This window comes from Phocoena phocoena, chromosome 1 (genome assembly GCF_963924675.1).
Source record: "Phocoena phocoena chromosome 1, mPhoPho1.1, whole genome shotgun sequence".
NCBI classification, from domain to species: domain Eukaryota; kingdom Metazoa; phylum Chordata; class Mammalia; order Artiodactyla; family Phocoenidae; genus Phocoena; species Phocoena phocoena.
The window spans coordinates 95,015,614-95,036,983 of record NC_089219.1 but is presented as its reverse complement, the minus strand read 5'-3'; the positions used below and the strand labels follow the sequence as shown (position 1 = coordinate 95,036,983).

The following is a 21,370-nucleotide window of genomic DNA, read 5'->3' as shown; positions in this document are numbered from 1 at the left end:
ATCAGATGGACCAACAGGTTTATGAACATGCCTAGATTTAGTTCTTCATGCCAAATTAAAAATCATGTGTGTGTTAAATCCATCAGAAATATAGGATATGTTAATATGTAAGTTTTGTACTTTTCACTGACTTTTATATTAGCCAAACGCTTTTTAACTGATACATGTTTATGGTCATAATCCTGTTTGATTAACAGTATTTAAGCAAGGCTGGTGCACAGTTCTCCCAACTAACCTTGCACTGCAAGTCTTCTTATAGATTCTATTTCAATGATTACTTTCGGAACTCTGAAATAGCTAAAAGCATGTTTCCTCTGATGCCAATATTTAAAAGTAAACATTAGCCACTTCTTTTCAGAATGAGCACTGTGCCACAAATAATCACAAAAGATTAGCACACAAACAGAAAGCATGTTATAGTTTGAGTGTGAGTTCAACTCAAAAACGTTTTTCTCGTCACCGTTTAATGTCATATAATCTTCCTGTTAATAGATACAGCATGTAGAGAACACTATGATGAAAAAATGCTATGAATAAAGTGTGATTTCATCCTCTTATTTTAATTTCATAAAACTTTTTTAGAAGAGAAAGGAATACAATTTTATTACCCTCAGAAGGTTTGGCCTAAGCAAAATAGGAATATCTAGAGGTATTTGAAATAAAAAGAATTTGCATCATGTAATATAACTTTTTTTCCCTAAAAGCAGAAACTGAAAGGGAAGCAACGCTCAGGGCACTAACACCACCAGTAAAATTTCATAAGATTTCCATAAAGTAAATATATAAGTAATTTGTCACATCAACTGACATTTTTTTTTTCAATTTGAATAACTTAATAGCTGTTCTCTTCACAAGGATCAGTGATAAATGAACAAGATTGTGCAATGAAAGTAGTCAGAGCACACTTTTTGTTGAAACTGTAAACACATTAAAATTTATCTTTCAGTTTTTAGCCCACTCTTACCCAGTTATCTTAGATGCTCATATAGGCCATAAGTTTTGCTCATTCAAAAATGGAACTTCCCCAGGCTTCCCTGGTGGCGCAGCAGTTGAGAATCTGCCTGCTAATGTGGGGGAACGCAGGTTTGAGCCCTGGTCTGGGAAGATCCCACATGCCGCAGAGCAACTAGGCCCCTGAGCCACAACTACTGAGCCTGTGCGTCTGGAGCCTGTGCTCCACAACAAGAGAGGCCACGATAGTGAGAGGCCCGCGCACCGTAAGGAAGAGTGGCCCCCTCTTGCCACAACTAGAAAAAGCCCTCTCACAGAAACGAAGGCGCAACACAGCAAAAATTAATTAATTAATAAACTCGTACCCCCAACATCTTCTAAAAAAAAAAAAAATGGAACTTCCCCTTAAGAAACAATTTTTTCTACAAACTTCTTAAAAGCCTACCAGGGTTATGACATTTTTTCCCTACACGAAAAGTATAATTTTCAATTCTTTTACTTTGCCTTCCCAGTAGCAGGAGATAAAGTTGCCCAGGAGGTCAGTTACACTAAAAATCCTGTCTGAGTTGTTTGCTTAGTTTTAGAAAGTCCGGGTGAGAGGGACTGGCAGTCAGGGAGAGCCGGTATCCCAATCAGTGGAAGGTTCTTAACCCTCTATTTCACTGTGTGGTCACTCTCAGGCACTCTTGTGCTTGGCACATGTGGGCACTCAGAGAATATTGGTCAACTACGAATGAAGCTGCCTAGCTAAAATTTTTTTCTAGTGTTTGACCAAGTATTCAGTGCTCAAACTTCTTTAGCCACTAGGGATGGCATTACAGGCTCTTTTTCTTTTTCAAAGCATGGCCAATAACATGATTTTGAGCGTCCATGCAAGCTACATTCAGTTATTCGTTCCTTCAGCATATAATAATTACCTAACGCAGAAAACGCGCTGTTCTAGGTCTTGGGATTCAGCAGAGTCCCTATCCTTATGGAGCTTATATTTTAATGAGGCAGCTCTGGCAAGTCTGGGTTAGGAGTTTGATATTTTTATATAGGATGATCAGGGAAGATCTCACTCCTGAAGTGACCAGAAAGAAGTGAGGGCACGTGCTGGTACGTCAGTCAGCAATAATTTCCTGATGGTCTACACTCCGAGATTATTCAGCAGGATTATAATCTTAGATCAAGTGTATATTATCCCAGTGTTTTATTGACTTGTTGCTGATGTTTCGTATGAAATGAGAACACTATGATGATTTTGAGCATTGAATGAGGTGCTGTACATTAAAGCATTTAGCAGAGTGCTGGTAACATGGTAAATACGCCATAAAAGTCAGCTGCTGCTGATTCTACCACTTCTACCACAGCTGCTGCTTTCCTACTACTACTAGTCACTCCTCTAACACAGCAAACATTTTCCTGTATTTCTAATTGTTGAATTACTAGTTTTAACTCATAGCAATTTACATCTTTGCTTTTATGATTTTTTAAAATACCCCTTGCTTATTTTATACCAAGTCCTGATTAAAGGTTAACCCTTAATTAAAACACTGCTTCAGTTTTTACACACGTGTCTCTCAGGAAGTGGTAAAGAGGAAACTCTACATATTCTGTATAGAAAGATTGTGTAGGATGTCTTTAGAGTCCTTACCTCTGGTTCACAGCTTTGGGTGTGCTGCTGAATACCATCTCAGAATAACTTTTATGAAGAAGTAGTACCTTAGGATACAGGACAGGGCATGGCATCTTCGTTGCTTCTAAGTAATGGAGGAAGCAGAGCAGGCAAGCCAAAGCCTAGGACCACGCTGTGTTCTGGGTGGAGGTTGAGATTGGAGTTCTAACTCCTGAAACCTGCGATTTATTATTATTTTTCTCCTACATGCTATATAGTCACCTTGGAAAAGAAAGTCCCAGGGCATCGTAGAAGAGGCTGCTTGCTTCTGTATTAGTCTAGGTTTGGATGTTCTTGGGAGAATTAAAAACTCTTCTCAAGTTTGTAAAATATGGTAAGATTATGACAGGCCTACCTCATGCAATTGCAAAATAACATATATAGGGCTTCCCTGGTGGCGCAGTGGTTGAGAGTCCGCCTGCCGATGCAGGGGACACGAGTTCGTGCCCCGGTCCGGGAAGACCCCACATGCCGCGGAGCGGCTGGGCCCGTGAGCCATGGCCACTGAGCCTGCGCGTCCGGAGCCTGCGCTCCACAACGGGAGAGGCCACAACAGTGAAAGGCCCGCGTACCGCAAAAAAACCAAAACAACAAAAAAAACATATGTAAAGACACTAATTAGAATGAAACAGACATCCAGAGGATTGGGCAAGGAGCGTGTAGCATTTGTAGGTGAGGAGCCCGTTGTAAGCAAGGCTCTTTCCTAGGGCTGTGAGACTGTTTTTGCCTCCACAATGACTTGAGTGTTTCCAAGAGAGATAACGAGAGGAAGGAAGAGAACAAAGAGCAGTCAGGCACATCAGTGAGCCGTTGTGCTTCCCTAGAAACTGCAGTGGCTCCGTGGTTCTGTGGATCTGTGTAAGAATCCCATTACTTTCCAAAAACGGTCGCAGGAAACGTGCCTTAGACTGCTGCGGGTGTACCCCTAGGGCCTGTGTATTTGAAGGGCACTGAACTGACTTTTGCCTTTCTTGCTGTACAGTGAGCGCTTAATTATTTTCAGGTCTGCTACTCAGTAGCCGTCTGACCCCAGGCAAGTCACTTAGCCTATCCGGGCCTCAGCTTTCTCACCTGATGAATAAGGAATGAGATTAGATATTTTATTATGTTCTTTAAAAAACAGCATGCTAGGTTTTTTGTATGCATGAGAGAAGGAGGTAAGGTAGAATGGTAATAGACCGTTACACTTGGAAAAGTTACACAACTAGCGTTTCATTACCTATTAATAGACCTTAAGCATTTTCCCAAGTAAATGGAGAATTAGTTGGACCACAGAGGTGGCTAATGTTTAAAAAAAATGTTGGTTTTCACTATATTTACATGATCTCAAAGTGTCTTCTCACAAGACCTTATTAATTACTAAAGAGGGAAAATAGAAACACCTAAAAGTGATCAAAGTTAACATCACCAGTAATGGGACAACTAGATATCATGCACCTCCTAATGTGATGCTCTGAGAAGGATGTAACACCACTTTTGTGGTATTCCTGCCCCCCAGGGTGCACAATTTGAATCTAATCATGAGGAAATATCAGAGAAACCCAAACTCAATGACATTCTACAAAATAACTGGCCTACGCTCTTCAAAAATGTCAGTGTCATGAAAGACTGCAGAATTGTTTCAAATTGAAGAGAAGGAGACCAAAGAAACATGACAGCTACATGCAACATGTGATCCTAGGTTGAATCCTGGACGAGAATTTTTTTTTTTTCTATAAAGGATACACAAGGATCAATTAACACATTTTGAATAAGTTTCTAGATTAAATAATTTTTGTTTTTGATAATTGTACTGTGATTATATAAGAGAAGAAAATGCCTTTGTTTTTAGGAAAGACACACTGAAATATTTAGAGATAAAGGGCATTGTCTGCAACATATTCTAAAATAGTTGAGGAAAATATAGAGATGATAAACATGGTAAAATATTAACACTTGAGGAGTTTGAGTGAAAATATATATAAGAATTCTTTGTACTATTCTTGCTACATTTAAGTCTGAATTATTTCAGAAGCAAAAGTTTTAAAATTTCGAGATGATCCGTTTACCTGAGAACTAACAGAATTGGGAGAAAATGGCAGCATTCTCCTCTTTCACCTGTTCCAGGAGCAGGGGCAGCTTGGTGCACTGATTTTAGGGTGTGTAGAGTACGGAGTAGGACGTATTTGAACCATCTCTTCCTTACCTGTAACCTCACTGTATTTACTTACTCATTCCTTCATTGTTTTATTCAACAGTTATTTATTCAACACTTACTATGTGCCGGGTCCTGTTCTGGATGCTAAATATAACAGTGAATAAGATGGATAGGAACAAACATAAAACAAATAACTTCATAAATAATCACAAATTTTGATAAGTCTTGTGAAGCAGAAGCAAAGTGGAAGTGTACAACAAGAGGGCCTATTTAACCTGTAGGGTCAGGGAAGGACATTTTGAAGAAGTGGCGTCTAGACGAAACTTAAAGGATCTATGTGGATTGGCAGGGTGTGGGTTAGTGGTGGTAGGGAAACATCACAGTGAAGCAGCAGCTTGTGTGAAGGATATTTAACAGGAAATAACTTCACACGTTTAAGGAATTAGAAGGGGATCGAAATGTTTAAAGCACAGTGAGTGGATTCTAATATATACATTGGGAATGTACTGAAGCTTTATAAGCAGAAATGATATGAACTGATTTACGCTGTTTTGAAAGATCACTGCCTACTCCGTGACAGTGGCTTGAAGGGAGGCATGGACCAGAGAGATGAGTGAGGAAACTACTGCAGATGTCCAAGGGAGGGATGATGGAGGTTTGGACAAAAGCTGAATAGAGACAGTGGAGCAGGACAGTGGGCAGATTTTGGTATAATCTGGAAGTCGAATTGACTGGATAAAGGAATTGAGGTAGAAGTGGTACATGTATGATATACAATTATTTGCCTTGGATAACTGACAAACGGTGAAACCATTGGACTGATCAAGAAGCAAAAGAGACATAACATATATAGAGGAGAAGGTAATACATTCAGTTGTGCACAGACTTTCAGTGCCTGTGCACACTCAGTGGTTCAGTAGGCGTTTGACACTAAGAAGAGTGGTTGGGGTTGAAGATAGAGTTTTATGGATTGCTCACACTTCGTTTCAGCTTACATAAAATATAGCATTATTTTTATATAGTTTTAATGATTTCTTCTGGTCTATTGCTCCCTGAAGCCTTAGGAACCAGGCTCCTGAGCTTCCCATTCTCAAATGGCACTTTGCACAGTGCCTTTCATGAAACACGTGTTCAGAAAGGGCTAAATGAGTGAAGTCAGAGCCTAAGGTCTGTGGGAGACATAGCAGGTATTAAAAGCACTATGTGTAGTTGTTATTTGGAAAAGCATGGAGAGATGGGTGGGCTTGAAAACAAAATATAGAACAGCATGATCCTTTTGAGGTGGTGACAAATATTATAGCAATTCTTCAAAAACTGTCAAAGGCTTCCTGGGTCTTTGGGACCGTGCGAATGACCTTGCAGGAAAAAGTAAAAGCCAGAGCCAGGGCCCAGGCTGCTTTTCCCTACTGTGGTCTCGTTCCTTTCACGCAGGTAGTCCCGTTATTCTGTTAGCCATCTGACAAGGTGCTTAAGCTTCATTTTAGCCAGTGTTTTAGAAACTTGGAGAATTTGTATCGTTCATATTTATTTAACTCACTGTCACATTATATAACTTGCTTATTCCTGATAATTCTTGAAACATCTGATAATGCCTTAACCATTATTTATTAGTTTTATCACAGTGTAATAGTGGATAATATTTATTATCTCCTTCATACACATTCCTCAAACATCCACTTAGTTTCTACCTTCTTGCCCTTGTAATTCAACATATCTATATTCATCTACTCTTATTCTGATCTCCTAATTTTATCCTCAGTCTTTTGTCATCTTTTTCCTTGGTCGTTTGGCATTTGGGTTTGATTTAATCTAATTTTATCCTGGTAATTTAAATATCTGTTTTAATCTCACTGTAATAGCTTCCTAGAACTGCCTTAAAAATTACCATAAATGAAGGGGATTAAAACAACAGAAATTTACTCTTAAGTTGTGGAGGCCAGAAGTCTGAAATCAAAGTGTTGGCAGGGTTGGCTCCTACTGGAGGCTTTGAGGGGGAATCCATTACCATGCCTCTCTTCTAGTTTCTGGATGGCTGCTGGCAAATTTTGCTGTCCCTTGGCTTACAGACACACCATTCCAACTTCTGCCTTGTCTTCATATAACCTCCTCCTCTGTGTGTCATCTCCCTTTCTCTTCTTTTATAAAAACACTTATTTCATTTAGAGCTCATCATAATACAGGATGATTTCATCTTGAGGTCCTTAACTTACATCGGCAAAGACCCATTTTCCAAATAAGATCACGTTCACAGGTTCTAGGCGGACATGTCTTTGGGGAGGTGAGGCACCATTCAACTCACTATAATCTCATCATACTAATTTTAAATTTTTCTCCAAATTTTTCCATCCTTATTTGTTTTTTATTAGAGCTATAAGAGGACTTTGCACTATTAGGACAGATGGGCAGTCAACGGATGGGGAGTTACAAGGGAAACATTACCTTAATACAATGAAGTGTTCTCAATGGCTTGTAACTTTCCTGCAGTGAAACACACTGTCTTCCTGAGAGAGAGCACTTCTAGCCAATGAAAGTTTCCCAAAAAGGTCTACATGACCGATTGTTTGAAACACTATATAAAATACTTGATATAGAATAAGAACCTAGTAATTCTGTCTGATATTCAATAACTTAATGATTAAAAGAACACTATATTTTTCAAACCCCTTTCACTTATATTAATGTCTCCAACTGAGTGTTGCATGAATCACCAGTCCTGTGAGAAGCCTCATGAAAGGTTTCGTTTGTTAAACAGATGTACCAGAAGTGCTGCTTGTATGATATAGGAAAGTGATGAGTTTCCCTAGTTTATTTCCTCCTGCAGCACTGTCTCATAATGTGTAATGTTTGTATTATGAGCCATGAGAGTTAGTGTATGTGATGTACTTAGAACAATGTCTGGCACATGGGAAGTGCTCTGTGCATGCTTTTCTATGGGCTAAGGTGGTTCTAACACGTTGCTGTCATTTTTATACTCTTTTTCTCAGGATGTCTATCATGTCCACAGAACTTACTGTTCTTGGGCAACTAATCACCTACAGCCGAACATGTTCATTATTAGGTCATTCTGGGCTTCCTTTTTTTACTTACTTGCTTCAGGAACTTTAGTAGCTACTGTGAGGGATTTTTATCCTGAACCTGATGGCTTTAAGAATTAGTAGCCAGTACCCAGGGTCCCTTCAGAAATCGATAGCTTGCAGATCGAAATTCTACAGATTCAAGTAACCTCACTCAAAGCTGTCCTTTTTCATGTATCAAAACTCAAAAAGCAGTCCTTATGTTTTAATATGTCTCATTTTGTATACTGTTCTTTCTATAAACCTTATTTTCTAAATTAAAAACTGGTCTCAATGTGTGTAATGTTCCCTAATTGACTATAGTGTCCTCATGTGGCAGCCCCGATCCAAGGCTTTGGTTTTTCTAGTCTCCCTTCCCTGTAAAACAAACATAAATTGAGAGGAATTCCTTTTTTTCTTGCTAAAATTTGGATCCGTCTCCTAGCTTTGAGGAACAATGCTGAGAGCTCTTTTTTTCCTCATATATACCACTGATACGCAGCTTCCCCTACTGAATGCCAGATCTGCATAAGGGAGCCGGTCCGACTTGGCCAGGGTTTCCCTTCATTCACTGCTTTATGCATTCAACATTTTTGAGCATCTACTTGCACTGAACACTCTACCGCACATATCCCTTGGGTGTTACATACAGTTTAGCTTAACAGCTGAACAATAGACAGGAATGCAGGGGGACTCTGGTATTGAGGCACTTCAGACTTAACAGCAATGTCAACCCTGGTAGAGGCTTTTTTAGCAAGTATTTTTTTGTGACATTCCTGAGAGGTCATCCTCAGGCTTTACTTGACACTCAGGTGACTTTATGTCTATGGCCACACAAATCACCCAACTTATTTTATAAATTTATTTACTTATTTTTGGCTGTGTTGGGTCTTCATTGCTGTGCACGGGCTTTCTCCAGTTGCAGCGAGCAGGGGCCACTCTTCATTGCGGTGCAAGGGCTTCTCTTGCTGCAGAGCATGGGCTCTAGGCGTGTGGGCTTCAGTAGTTGTGGCTCACAGGCTCTAGAGCGCAGGCTCAGTAGTTGTGGCGCACAGGCTTAGTTCCTCCATGGCATGTGGGATCTTCCAGGACCAGGGCTCGAACCTGTGTCCCCTGCACTGGCAGGCAGATTCTTTTTTTTTAAAAAAATAAATTTATTTATTTTTGGCTATGCTGGATCCTCGTTGCTGTGTGCGGGCCTCTCATTGTTGTGGCATCTCCTGCTGCAGAGCACGGGCTCCAGGCACGCAGGCCCCAGCAGTTGTGGCACGTGGGCTCAGTACCCGTGGCCCACGGGCTCCAGAGCTCAGGCCCAGCACGGGTGGTGCACGGGCCTAGTGGCTCCGCGGCATGTGGGATCCTCCCGGACCAGGGTCCGAACCCGTGTCCCCTGCATCGGCAGGCAGACCCCCAACCACTGCGCCACCAGGGAAGCCCCTGGCAGGCGGATTCTTAACCACTGTGCCACCAGGGAAGCCCCCCAATTTATTTTTTGAACAGAATTTTTTAAATGCTTATGTTGATCCAGAAACTTGACTTATTGGAGCTATTTACTATCATTAGCTCATCTCTTCAGAATTACTCGAAGTTAAATATACTACATACACACTCTACTGTGATTACCTTTCATCTGATGTCCTTTTTTCCCTTCCCCACTGTATTTCTTTCTTTTTCAATAAGCTACTCAGATTTATCCGTCCATTGTCATACACGTGGTTGCCAAATCTGTCACCATCCTGGCCACTCTGCTCTGAATACACTCAAATTTGTCAGAATTGAGCATAAACACTTCAAGATATCTGACTTGCTCGTTCAGATCTTTTCCTATTCAAAGCTCAGTCTTTCTATTCAAAGCTCCATCTTCCCCTGTTAATTTTCCCACTTTTTCTTTATTCTTCTTCCTCATAGGGCAGTTCTCCAAGAACTTCTCTCCTCATCTCATCTTTAGTTATTACATTCCCACCAATAACCCCACAGGTCCCCACATTCATTCATTCATTCAACAGACCTTTACTGAGAGCCTACTGCAGGGTTGGCACTGTTCAAATTGCTGGGGATACGCAGCAGTGGAAAAAAAAAGTCTCCGCCTTTGTGGAACTCACATGATAATGGGGAAGGCAAATAATAGATAAAAAATAAACTATATAGTATATTAGAAGTTGGTGAGTGCTCTGGAAAAGATAATCTAACAATGTAATGCTACTCAGGAGTGCTGGGGATGGTTTATGATTTTAACTGGGGTGGTCAGATGATGAGGAACAAAAGTAGAGATTCATTTTTCCTCCTTTTGGTAGCTTAATAGAGAGCCGGTTCAGCAGTTTTCAGTTCTCAACAGTAGAACAGGCTAACACTAGCCACTGGCTTCCGAAGCTCCCCTTTCTAACAAGGTCATTTGTATGACCAGTGTCTTAGTCTGTTTGGGCTGCTATAACAAAACACCATAGACCAAGTGTCTTCCAAACCACAGAAAGTTATGGCTCACAGTTCTGGAGGCTGGGAAGTCCAAGGTCAAGGTGCTGGCAGATTTGGTATCTGGAAAGAGCCTGCTTTCTTGTTTATAGAAGGCACCCGTGTCCTCACATGGTGGAAAGGGGCGAGGAAGCTCTGCGGGATTGCCTTTTTAGGAGCGCTAATCCCATTCATGCAGGCTTCATTCTCATGACCTAAGCACATCCCAAAAGCCAAACTTCCTAATACCATGGCATGAGGCATTACGTTTCAACATAGGAATTTTGGGGTCTGGAGGGGGACACAAATATCCGGTCCATAGCAAACAGGGAGTTTCTGCTATCATAAACTCACATAAATACCCCATCCATCTGAAGAGCAGGCTACTGGAACTTTGACCATGGCGTGTACAGACCATCCATGCCCAACCTAAGCAGTAGGACAGTGGGAATTTAGGGGATTGAGTACCCTCTACCTACTTCTTTGCTTGTATATCACTCCCTCCCCCCATAAACCCTTCTTTCTCTCTGCACCACATGGCACAAGTGGTATGCGTCCGTGACTCTCTTATGGGGCATCAGGGTAGGCCTCGTTGTGAAGGTAACACTTGAGTAAAGATTCAAGGAAGTGCGAGCAGAACAGCCAGTGCAAAGTAAGGAGCATGTATGACATGTGCAATGTGGCCAGAGCAGCAGAGATGGAATCAGAGGGGCAAGGGAGGCCAGTCTCTGTGAGGCTTCACAGGACTTTAGCTTTTGTTCCGGAAGACATGGGAAGCCATTGGAAGGATTTAAACAAAGGAGAGACATGGTCTGACTTTAATAGGATTGTCCTAGAGTCTGTGTAAAAACAGGAAGACCAGTTAGGAGGCTCATGCAGCAATCCAGGTGAGAGATGGTAGCAGCACCTTTATACTATGTAACCGAACAGGACATGCAGACACATCAGACGTAAGACAGAAGCAAGAGAAGACCCAAGGCTGTGACTGTAAGGCTTTTGGCCTGAGCAACCGGAAGACTGGAGATTTTTGTAGGGAAAGGCTCAAATGGAGCCTAAAGTCTAGTCATAGCACTCTCTATCCAAGATGAGTAATTTCCATATCTCTGTATCATCGCTGTGTCTGTCTCTTTACTAATTTGTAAGCTCCTTTAGAGTCGATGCTCTGTCTTATCTGTTTAATCTCCAATAGCACCTTAGCACAGTCCTTGGCAAATCAGTAGTTATTTAATAGATGTCTGCCAATTATCATTAAAGAGTAAGGATTTAGGATCAGGTTCACATTTTGATGAACTAGATGCCTATAAATAATCCAAAATCCCTCGAAATGTCAAATGATCTAATTTTCCATAACAATAAGGTCCTATACTCATATTTTTGCTTGTTAATGGCTTTATGTATTTAGACTGTGCAGTACTGAATATAAAGTAGCTGTTTCTTTTCACAATAATTCTAAGTTTTCCTTGTCATATCTTTGAATTTTAGGTTAAAAGAGATTTGTCCATTTACCGGATGTCAGCATTCAATTAAATGAAACCAATCTGAATCATTCCTACTTTTTCAGTGACAATATATAAAATATACTATAAATACTATATATTTGAGGGAGATGGGGAGCACATATTTGATACTATGTCTATGAATGTTTCTGGGAGTCTAAGAAGAAGACATGGCTACGTTCTAAAATAAAACCAGGTTAAGGGTCACAAATTTAAATGAAACATTCATTAAATTCTCAGCATGTTCTCTGCTGTTAGGCCATCTGTATACAATCTTGGTAAAAGGAACCTCCTGGATTCCTCAAAGTGTCCCACGTAGGAACACAGTCCTTCAGGAAAATCTCTAGGCCACTGCTGGGCCCCAAACTCACAGGGATAGCTGTATTGAGGATGGTGTCATTGGTACAACTGCCTGATAGTTTTACTTTTTTTTTTTAACATAAATGAGTGTAAACACATGTGGTTGTTACATCTTGAGGCTGAGCATTAGGTAATGTCTATCCCAGAGAATAATTAGCAAATGCTTAGTATCGTGTTCACTTATACATATAATGGATAATTAAATGGTAGTTCAAAAATACTTTGATTTGGTCACCAGTACCTTAAAGACTAGTGTTGATTGAGCTTGGTCTCTGCTGTGTACCAATTTCAAATGTTATTGAAACTTGAGTGGATTTTCATTTGCTTGTGAACATGAATAGCCTAATCAAAGCAGAGCACAATACTTTAAAGCAATGCTTAGTTAACCTTAACAAAAGTATAGGTATCAGATACCAATTCACTAGTACTTTATTATTCTGTGAACATTGTGTTCCTCTTTTAATTGACATGCTTCTGTGGCTCTGTCCTCTCAGTCAAGTCTCAGAACTGGATAATATTCACTTATGATGTGCCAGTCAGTTTATTATGGCTATGCTAATAGCTTCTGTTTCAATTAGAGAATTTTAGTACTTCAAGTTTCATTTAACTTGGAAAAGTTAATATTTGACTTAATATTTGAGTTAATATTTTAATAACTCCTAACGAGACCTTTTAAGTCACTAAACTATGAGCCACCACTTATTTGCTAATGTTCCATGAACATTAGCCCATTTGAGTGCCAGGTATCATGTGAAAATAACCAGAGACCCCCACCTAAGTGTGATGGTCTCTCTGAGCAAGGTTCTCCTTCGTCTGTGCTAATAAGGAATTGAAAGTATTTGAGGAAGGACGAAAGTTAGGTCCTTAAATAAAGCATGTAGTTTGCAAATGATTACTTCAATGAAAAAGGTCTCAACGTAGATTTACTATTATCTCAATGGATACAGATATGCATAAAAGTTCTTTCTCTCAAGAAGCTTCCCAGAATAATGTAATGTACTAGCAGCAGGCTTCCTATAATATTAGGTGGTGAAGTGAATATTAGGCCAGGAAGTGAAAGGGATAGGAAATAATAATCCCTCAACGTTCCCATCTGAACGTCACTGTTACTCAGCTGTTTCTATTCCATTCCAGGATCTGCACGTACCAATAATTCTTATATTAGCGTCATCCTGGTATAGTCGGAGGAGTATGATGAAGAAAACACGTATCTGTACGTGTGTGTAGAAATAGGTGGATGTATTCTCAGTATGGACAGAAATATGTTTTGCAGGTTAAACCATTCTGCAAAATATTTTTATCAAATACCTTATTCTGACACTGCTTACATCTAGATTTAAATCCATACTTTCCTAGGGAAACACATTATTTTATGCTCGTCTACATAGGTGCCAGACATTCAAATGCTGTTTTGCCAGAGAATTAAGGACCCAAACACGTTGAAAATTTATGTATAGAAAGAGCGACAACAATAAGTCACGCTACGATATGTAGAAAAGTAGAAAGCATCTTACCAAGCCTTAAAGTGTTTGGCTGAGAGCTAGATACTGGGTGACAGGAGCAAAAGGTTAATCAGTTTCTCCTGAGAAGGTTCCTCAGGTGTACAGTATGGTTAATGCCATGAGACATTCAGAAAAATTATAGTTATTGTAGGAATATCATTGATAGATTATGGCTCTCAGGGAGCCTGGGGAATAAAACCTGAACATATTTCACGTTCTTCCCTTTATGTTGTGCTGGCTTTTGCTGGAAGTCTTTGAGCAGTTAAGTGAGCAAAAGATGAGCTCAACAAACAGGAGGAGGAGAAGTAAGGAGCTTGCAGAATTAAATAGCCTGCCGAGATCCTCATCCATTTAGCAGCTTCAGTTTCTTAGTCCTGGGCCTGATCCCGTGGGGATGGAGAAGCAGCGTAAGAGCCAGTCCCTACTCTCCAGAATCAACGATTCATTGAGATAGTTGAACACAGGAGCACATGCAGTAATTGAACAGCAGGGCCGGGGAGCGCCATGATGTAAGTGCCTAACAGATGGCTGCAGAGGACAGAAAAGGGGACGAGTGTTATCTGGATTGGTCAGGGAAGGGCCTGAGCTGAGCTTCGGAGACAAGGAGGTTAAGGTTCGCAGAAGCAAGGTGAAGGAACAGCATCCCAGAATGAGGGTGGGAATGGTGTTTGGGGGGTGGGGGGCAGTTAGGAAGCTGGGATGAAAAGAATTTGTGTGGGTAAATGATGGAAGACTTGGTGAGAAAGGCAGGATATAGCCAGACTACGAATTGCTATGGAATTGAAGTCAAGAGTTAGGATTTTATAATTTAGGAAAAGGGATGATGAGTCTGTTTATGGTGAGTAGCTGAGAGGAGGCATTTAGAATAGAATGGAAAGAAAGCTGAAAGTAAGAAGACCAATTAGGAGGCAGTTGTCTTAGTTTAGAAATGGCGTAAGTCCCTGAGTTGGGATGGTGGAGCTGAGAATTTAGTGAAGGAACAACTTTATATCTCAGAGGAAGAGGAGAGTGGACAAAAGAGCTAAAGAGGTATACTGACCTTGCAAAGATGGTTTGCAAAGAGAACGTGGGAGTAGTTGGAAAAATAACACAATTGTGGGAGGTTGAGCTAGGTTACAGGGAGGAAGATGATGAGTTTGGTTTCAGACAAGTTAAATCAGAGATCATGACTGTACCTCATGGCAGGGTGATGAAAATGTGTGAAATCACAGACTGGAATTCAGAGGAGGAGCCCCAAGGTATATCCAAGAATCTGTTCCATTCATTGGGGAAAAAATTAGAGTGAAGCCAGCAGAGGAGCGGAGGCCTAACCACGGTGGGAAGAGCTACCATTTAGTAAAGATGATAATGTTTAGATAAGATTTAAGATGGTTCAAATTATAGGTACTTGACATGAATGCAAATGTTTGCAGGGCTTTTAGGGTTAGGAGAGAGGGGTAGCACAGCGATGTTATGTATTTGGAACAGATTCAAGTCCTCTGGTGAGGCATTATCCATATTCAGGAATGTTAGATATTTTAAGATGAGAGAAAGGTAGATACATTAGATTAGATAACCTATTTTTGAGATTTAAATAGCATTTAATAGTGTTTTCACTGATTTCTTATTTCTTCCTTCTAGAGTTAACTTATCTTTTGTTATATTTCAGACTCTTGAATTACCTTCATTAGAAATGTTGGGGAAATACTGTCTGCTCTTATTACTCCATGGATAAATAGTCCCAGAGATGGAATCGGGGATGGACACTTAAGAAAGCAGTTTGGGGAGAAAATGCCCCTCATTACAAAGAAGTAATGGAGAGAATGAGGAGTTCTCATTTAAGTTCTCACAAACGTGGGGTAGGAATCTTGGCACTAGATTTTTCTGCCGAAAGTAGCGTTAGGGTGCCTTTTCCTCCTTAAATTAAAGATGACATCCTCTCCTCTCTCTAACAGTGGGTATAATATGGTCTCGAGGAACACAAAACAAACCAGTTACACTGCATGGCAATAAGTGAATTGTGCAGATTGTAAAATTAGCTGTAATAGCATGTACTGCTGCATTTTAAAATAAAAAAGTGTAACTTGGAACGTGCAATGGATTAGAAAAGAACCTTGATTATTAACAAGGATATACTTCAGGGCAGGTTAAAAGTAAGTATGCGAAGCCATTTATGAGAAAAGTGTCATTGAATGCACCAATGTATATATGAACCAAAGAACATCTGAACCCTTCCTTCCAATTCCTTTCCCCAGTTTATTTGGTTGGAATCTAAGTATCCCGTTGATGAGCTACTGATGTTCTTAGTATCTCTAGGGCCCCTTCTTGACAGGATTATCTCTGCCATAAACTTTTCAGTAACCCAGGTTCCTTGAAGCTCATCCTTAAGGTGAGGGCAGCCTTCTCAAGAATCAGAATGGTAGCTTTCACATTCCAGACAGCAAGCAGCATAGAATAAAGAATCAAACAGGAGGGTGAAGGTGTGTGCCAGTTGCCTTCCCAGGAAAGGTACCAGAAGTTGCCTTATGATACTTCTGTATATATCCCAGTAGCAAGAACTTAGTATCCCTTCTGGGCAAACACAGCCCAACGAAATAAACTATTACATGGATTAAGGGAAGGATAAATATTGGGAGAAAGTTTACAACCACACCTTCCTTCTCCATTGCAATGGCACCATGGTATCAGCAGGGAGAGTTTTAAAACTGCCTAAGGTTGTACCTGAAGCAGAGGGGTAGATGCAGAGCAGGGTAGCAGTGAAGAGCCTCGGCTCTGGAGTCACATTGCCTAGGTTTGAATCTAGGTTGTTCTCAAATCTGAAGAAGAAATAGCATGGGTACCTTCCCCTGTGAGTTGTGATAATTAAATGAATATAAAACATTGAGCATGGCATCTAACACTTCCAAACCATTTGATCATTTTAGCTCTGATTATTAAAACGTTGAGACGTTTTTGAGCATCCAAATGCATAGAAACTTTCTTTACATTCCTACAAGTTGGGGATAGATTTACTTTCTTTTCCAGATATAATTCAAAGGGGTTTACATTTTATTTTTGGAAGTAACCTAGCATGTGCATGCTTGTTTGGAGGGTGAGTGTGGATCCTAACAAACTGTCTGAGTGATTTTCTTGAATTTTCAATGGGCTCTGCATGTTTCATTGACACCACCCTATAGGCTCTTACTTCTTGTATCAGTTTTGATGTGAAGCATATTTTACGTTAAGAATTTACAGGATCCCCCTCTCCACTGATGTGACAAAGTGGGAATTGTGCACCACATCAAGAGGAGAAGGCCGTCCTTGGATAGAGTGGGTATGCTCTGTTCACCTATAAAGGGATAGATCGCTCTGAACTGCAGAACTAATGTCAGTCGAAATGTAATAATCTGGCTTGTTCTTCATTTAGAAATGGTGATAGGAGACAAGTGCGTGAAAGCAAAGCTTGATATTTCAACTTTGATATGACAGTTTTCTTAAGGTTATAGACAACGAAATAGCTGTGTCGAAATATGTTTTGCCAACACCTAAATGGTCTTTGCTTCTCTCTTTTTCTTTCCTTCTCTAAGCCCCTTCTTTGTTCTGTGGGTTTTCTTTTGTAACTCCTCCAGACTACAGCTTTGTTCCCCCTTCTTCCACTCCTTTCTGGTCAGGTACTGCTTTACTGCTTTTATATGTCTTTTCAACTTGCTTTTGTTTGCAAATAAAATATTTTGACTTCTGTGTATGGCTTCTCATGTAGATACATCTCCTCACAAACAGCCCCTCGAGTCACATTCCCACCATGCACTTTCCTTTTCTGTCATCAAGTCATCATTTGTCTTGACATACCACTCCTCTGGTTTTGTGTGTGTGCTCATGTTATGTATTTCAGCAAGACATTTTCTCTTTCATCAGCTGGAAAGAGTTGAGAGCTGAAAGTATAAAGGGGGAATGAAGCACTCCATAAAACTAGTTTTCCTGAGGATCAGAAATTTTAGTTGAGAAAAGCCAGTGTTCATGTATTTCCATTAAGAAAATAAATAGGACCAAAATCCCAACTTTATCTCCAAATATAAGAGTACAATTCAGTCCAAATTGCTTTAAAGGATGACTGTGCCCATCGGTTTGTGCAGGGCATTCTGGTCTTGATTCCTGTCATTAGCCAGAGAACGTAAGGGCTGTTTATGTGACACATAGGGGAGTACATGATGGCTGGATAAAGTATGTTTTCTTACAGATTTTTAAAAATTAACCTCTAAGTCCCAATGGAATAATTGAGTACCAGAAGGCCCTTACAAGTCATCTAGTATAGACCTTTCATTTTATAGGTGAAGAGAATGTGACCCAGAAGGGTTTAGAGACCCGTACAAGGTCACACAGTTAAGTTGAGGATGGGTTTTTCCATCACTGGGATGTTTTTATGTGCACGGCTCTAAGAGTAGTGCCCCAGTAATGGGATGGTTTTCAGTAAGAAAACTCTTAAAGTGGTTTGTGTCTGAACAGTAAAATAAGATGACCTATTTTTGCTCCTTTACAGTTCTGAAATCTACAGCATTGCTATTCGTTTATCTTATGACGGACACCTGGAGACTAAAAAAAATTTCTGTCATTGCAGAGCCCTGAAAAATAGGCCAGAGATCCCGGTCTCCAAGTGGGCAGGCTCTTCCAGGGTAACAGGTCATAACTGCAGCTGCCTAGGCACTGGAAACTGTTAAAAATATGGATGTGTGGCATTTCCCATGTTTTTTTTTCTTATACTTCAGTTTCTCTACCGTTTAAGGTTTATAAAGTCCCACCAATCTCAAGTGAGTGATTCTCAGAATCACTGAACATATAATTGAAAACACTTTATAACCCCAAGGAACAACAGGTAGAGATGTTAATATAAAATGTGTCATGAAACTCTAGAGGCAAACAAATGTACAGCTTGAACAGAATTTTCCTTTCAGGACAGGCAGGTGAGGGCAGGGAGGAAGTTAGCTCTGCTCCTACCATTTAAAAAAAAACAAAAAAAACTGAATATAAGAGGCAGATGCCCTGAATCTTCTTTTTGATTAAGTATTTCAGTAAAGGTTTTCTATAAGGCAGTATTTGTTTGAAACAAGATAAATGGATGGTGTTTATCTGTTTATTCTGTGAAACATGATTTAAGCTTCTTCACGAGTACAATTATATATAAAAGAGTAACTGTCCCTAAATAGTTTTAACTGAAAACAAAGGCTGTTCGTGGGGAGGAGGGAGGATAGAAGTGATGACATGGATTCAACAAGAGACTTTCAGAGCAAAAAAAGTTGGTTGCTTTGAGTCTTAAGTTGAAAAGTTTACAAGATAAAAATGTGAAGCTTTTACCATAGAGGTTCAAGTTAAAAATGGATTACTATGCCATCAATAGGAAATTTATGCTGGTTATTTGAGATTCTATCTCCTTAGGTAGTAACTTAGATATTAGCCTTTGTTTTTTTTAAACTACAAAAACTAGTCCCCGTTTTGAAGTTCCCATGAAGAATATGAAAACAGAACAAGTTTTTTAAACTTTGTGAAATGAACTTGACTACACCTGATTGAATTGAAACAGCAGTTCTGCTGCTTTCAAGCCCCTCTGCCATCATCACTAGTCTGTGACAAAATCACGGCCGCGCATTTTGACAGCGTCTATAACATCCATCTGATTAGGTGCTTATGGTTGGTAAACTGCATAACAATTCTGACGCCCCATCATTTCTTTACAGTGTTAAGTCCAAAGGTGCTGGGCATTGCCATCGCTCGGTATGACTTCTGTGCAAGAGATATGCGAGAATTGTCCTTGTTGAAAGGAGACGTGGTGAAGATTTACACGAAGATGAGTGCGAATGGCTGGTGGAGAGGAGAAGTAAATGGCAGGGTGAGCTGTCCCTCTCAGTGTGCTCGTCACATGAATGAAGGGGGCTGGGCAGCCGCTGGCGCCCATTGTGGTGGGGGGAACCCTACACCGTGTGGCCGGCTTCACCCCCCAGAGCCCTGGCTCCACACGGTGGTGCTCCTTCCTGAAAATAGGCACTCAAGAAAAACGTGTTGAGTGAATATGATAGCGGCATCAATAAAGTTTTCTTGGGCAAGTTTGATGGCTTCCTGTTGGGAAAAGGGTTGAGCACATCAGTTCTTTTGAGTCTCTAAGCCTCTTTTTAAGTCTAGAGCATAAACTTTATGTGGAATACAAAATTTCTATAAGAGCTGATGATCTAAATTGGAAAGAGTGGGGCATAGGACCTCTGTCTTTATATCTTGTTCTACAGCAGAAGTAGGAAGCATTAACTAGTAGAGCCCCTTAATTTACATATTTGTGTGCTAGCAGATTAGAACACTGTTTAAGGGTATTGTATTCCACCCTTTCTGTCACTCACTCTATTGGGCTTTTAGGAGCAGTTTAAACCGATCCTCTTCACCTGCGGTGGACATAAAAGGCCAGATTAATTCGGGGTGTTATGAAAATGAAATGCTCTGTAGAGTCCTTTGAAGTGCCAGATGCAGAGTCACATTGCTGTGTTGGTTGCTTTTCCTTTTTAGGTGGGCTGGTTTCCATCCACGTATGTGGAAGAAGATGAATAAATTCCAATCCAGCGTTGCGCCCCGCACCAGGAATTTCAGAGAAGGGATAAATAGAAGCCTGCACAGCATTAGGAACTCACTGAAGTGTTTAAAAAGCTGCCTTTCTGGCTATTCAACATCCTCCCTCTTTTTCCCCTCCTAAGTCTTAATGCTGGGGTTTCTAAAGATGCTGGTACTGCCAGATTAATGGCTCGCCTAGAGCTGTGCAAGAAACAGCCTGCCCGCCTGTCATCGTCAGGGACCGGGGCAAAGCCAAAAGCTTTTCTTCCTCCTGCAAACACATTGGTTCATGTTTCTTTTTCCTTCGTCCAGTCAGACGCCATGAATGCCAGCCAGCCATTAGTAAATGCTTAACACGTAGTTACTTTCTTCTCACGTGCCATTCACCAGAATTTTTGATGGTACAGAGAAGCAGAAGTTTAATTTTACCTTTCGCAGCATGAAGAAAAATGGGAGTTCTGCCACTGGGGCAGCTTATTGGAAAGATCCAGCATTGCTTGTCTTAAATTGCTTCACAAGGTGACTCATTGCCTGGCAAACACTTTTACCCCCCGATGTTACTCATGTTAAAATATAAGAGACAAATGCTCAGGTTTGCTTCATAAGTGATATTATATGGGAGGGGGGGTCCATTACTCATTTGGTGTCCTGATGAGATTTGCAAACTTTTTCATAAAAAGAAGACATACAGAAGAGTACATAAAAGAGTATCTTCATATTAAATCTTCACAACCTTCATGATTTCATAGGGTTATTTTAGAAATGTAGTACTTCACTAATGAGATAATCTTGGTTGGGTGTGTTTTAGGTAGTCACAAATAACCTGAATTAAGGTGGCATTGTTTACAGAAACAGACCAAGGGCTATGATTTATAGTAAGTCATTTTAGAGAAGCAACATCTATTAACATGCCTTTTTCTCCCCTGACACCTCCCCCCCAGCCCCACCCCACCCCCGCAGAAAAAAGACCTGCGATAGATTGCTGATTCCCACATTTTCCTGGAGGATTTACAGTAGCACAAACAACCTTGTCGAGGATTTTTGAAGGAAAGCACAGCAAGGTCCTTTATGCATTTCAGGGACAGAAGGAGGGTCACTAGACTTTTCTGGTCTTATTCACTGGGGGATCCCAGCTCTCACTGAGGCTCTTCCCATCTGAGGCCATTTCTGGGTGTGTATTAACCAGTGGGAAGATCAGTCTGCAGTGCACTTATTTGACCAAG

At 40.5% G+C, this 21,370-nt stretch overlaps 1 protein-coding gene across 1 annotated transcript in view; it reads left to right on the top strand.

Annotated features, from left to right (window-relative positions):
- The window catches only part of VAV3 (vav guanine nucleotide exchange factor 3), a 398,335-nt gene extending 377,279 nt beyond the window's left edge, over positions 1–21,056 (top strand). The window contains exons 26-27 of the mRNA XM_065890862.1: positions 19,292–19,443; positions 20,106–21,056. Of these exons, the coding sequence (XP_065746934.1) occupies positions 19,292–19,443; positions 20,106–20,147 (194 nt within the window). The 3' untranslated portion in view covers positions 20,148–21,056. The remainder of the gene's footprint in view (positions 1–19,291; positions 19,444–20,105) is intronic.
- The last annotated feature ends 314 nt before the right edge of the window (positions 21,057–21,370 follow it).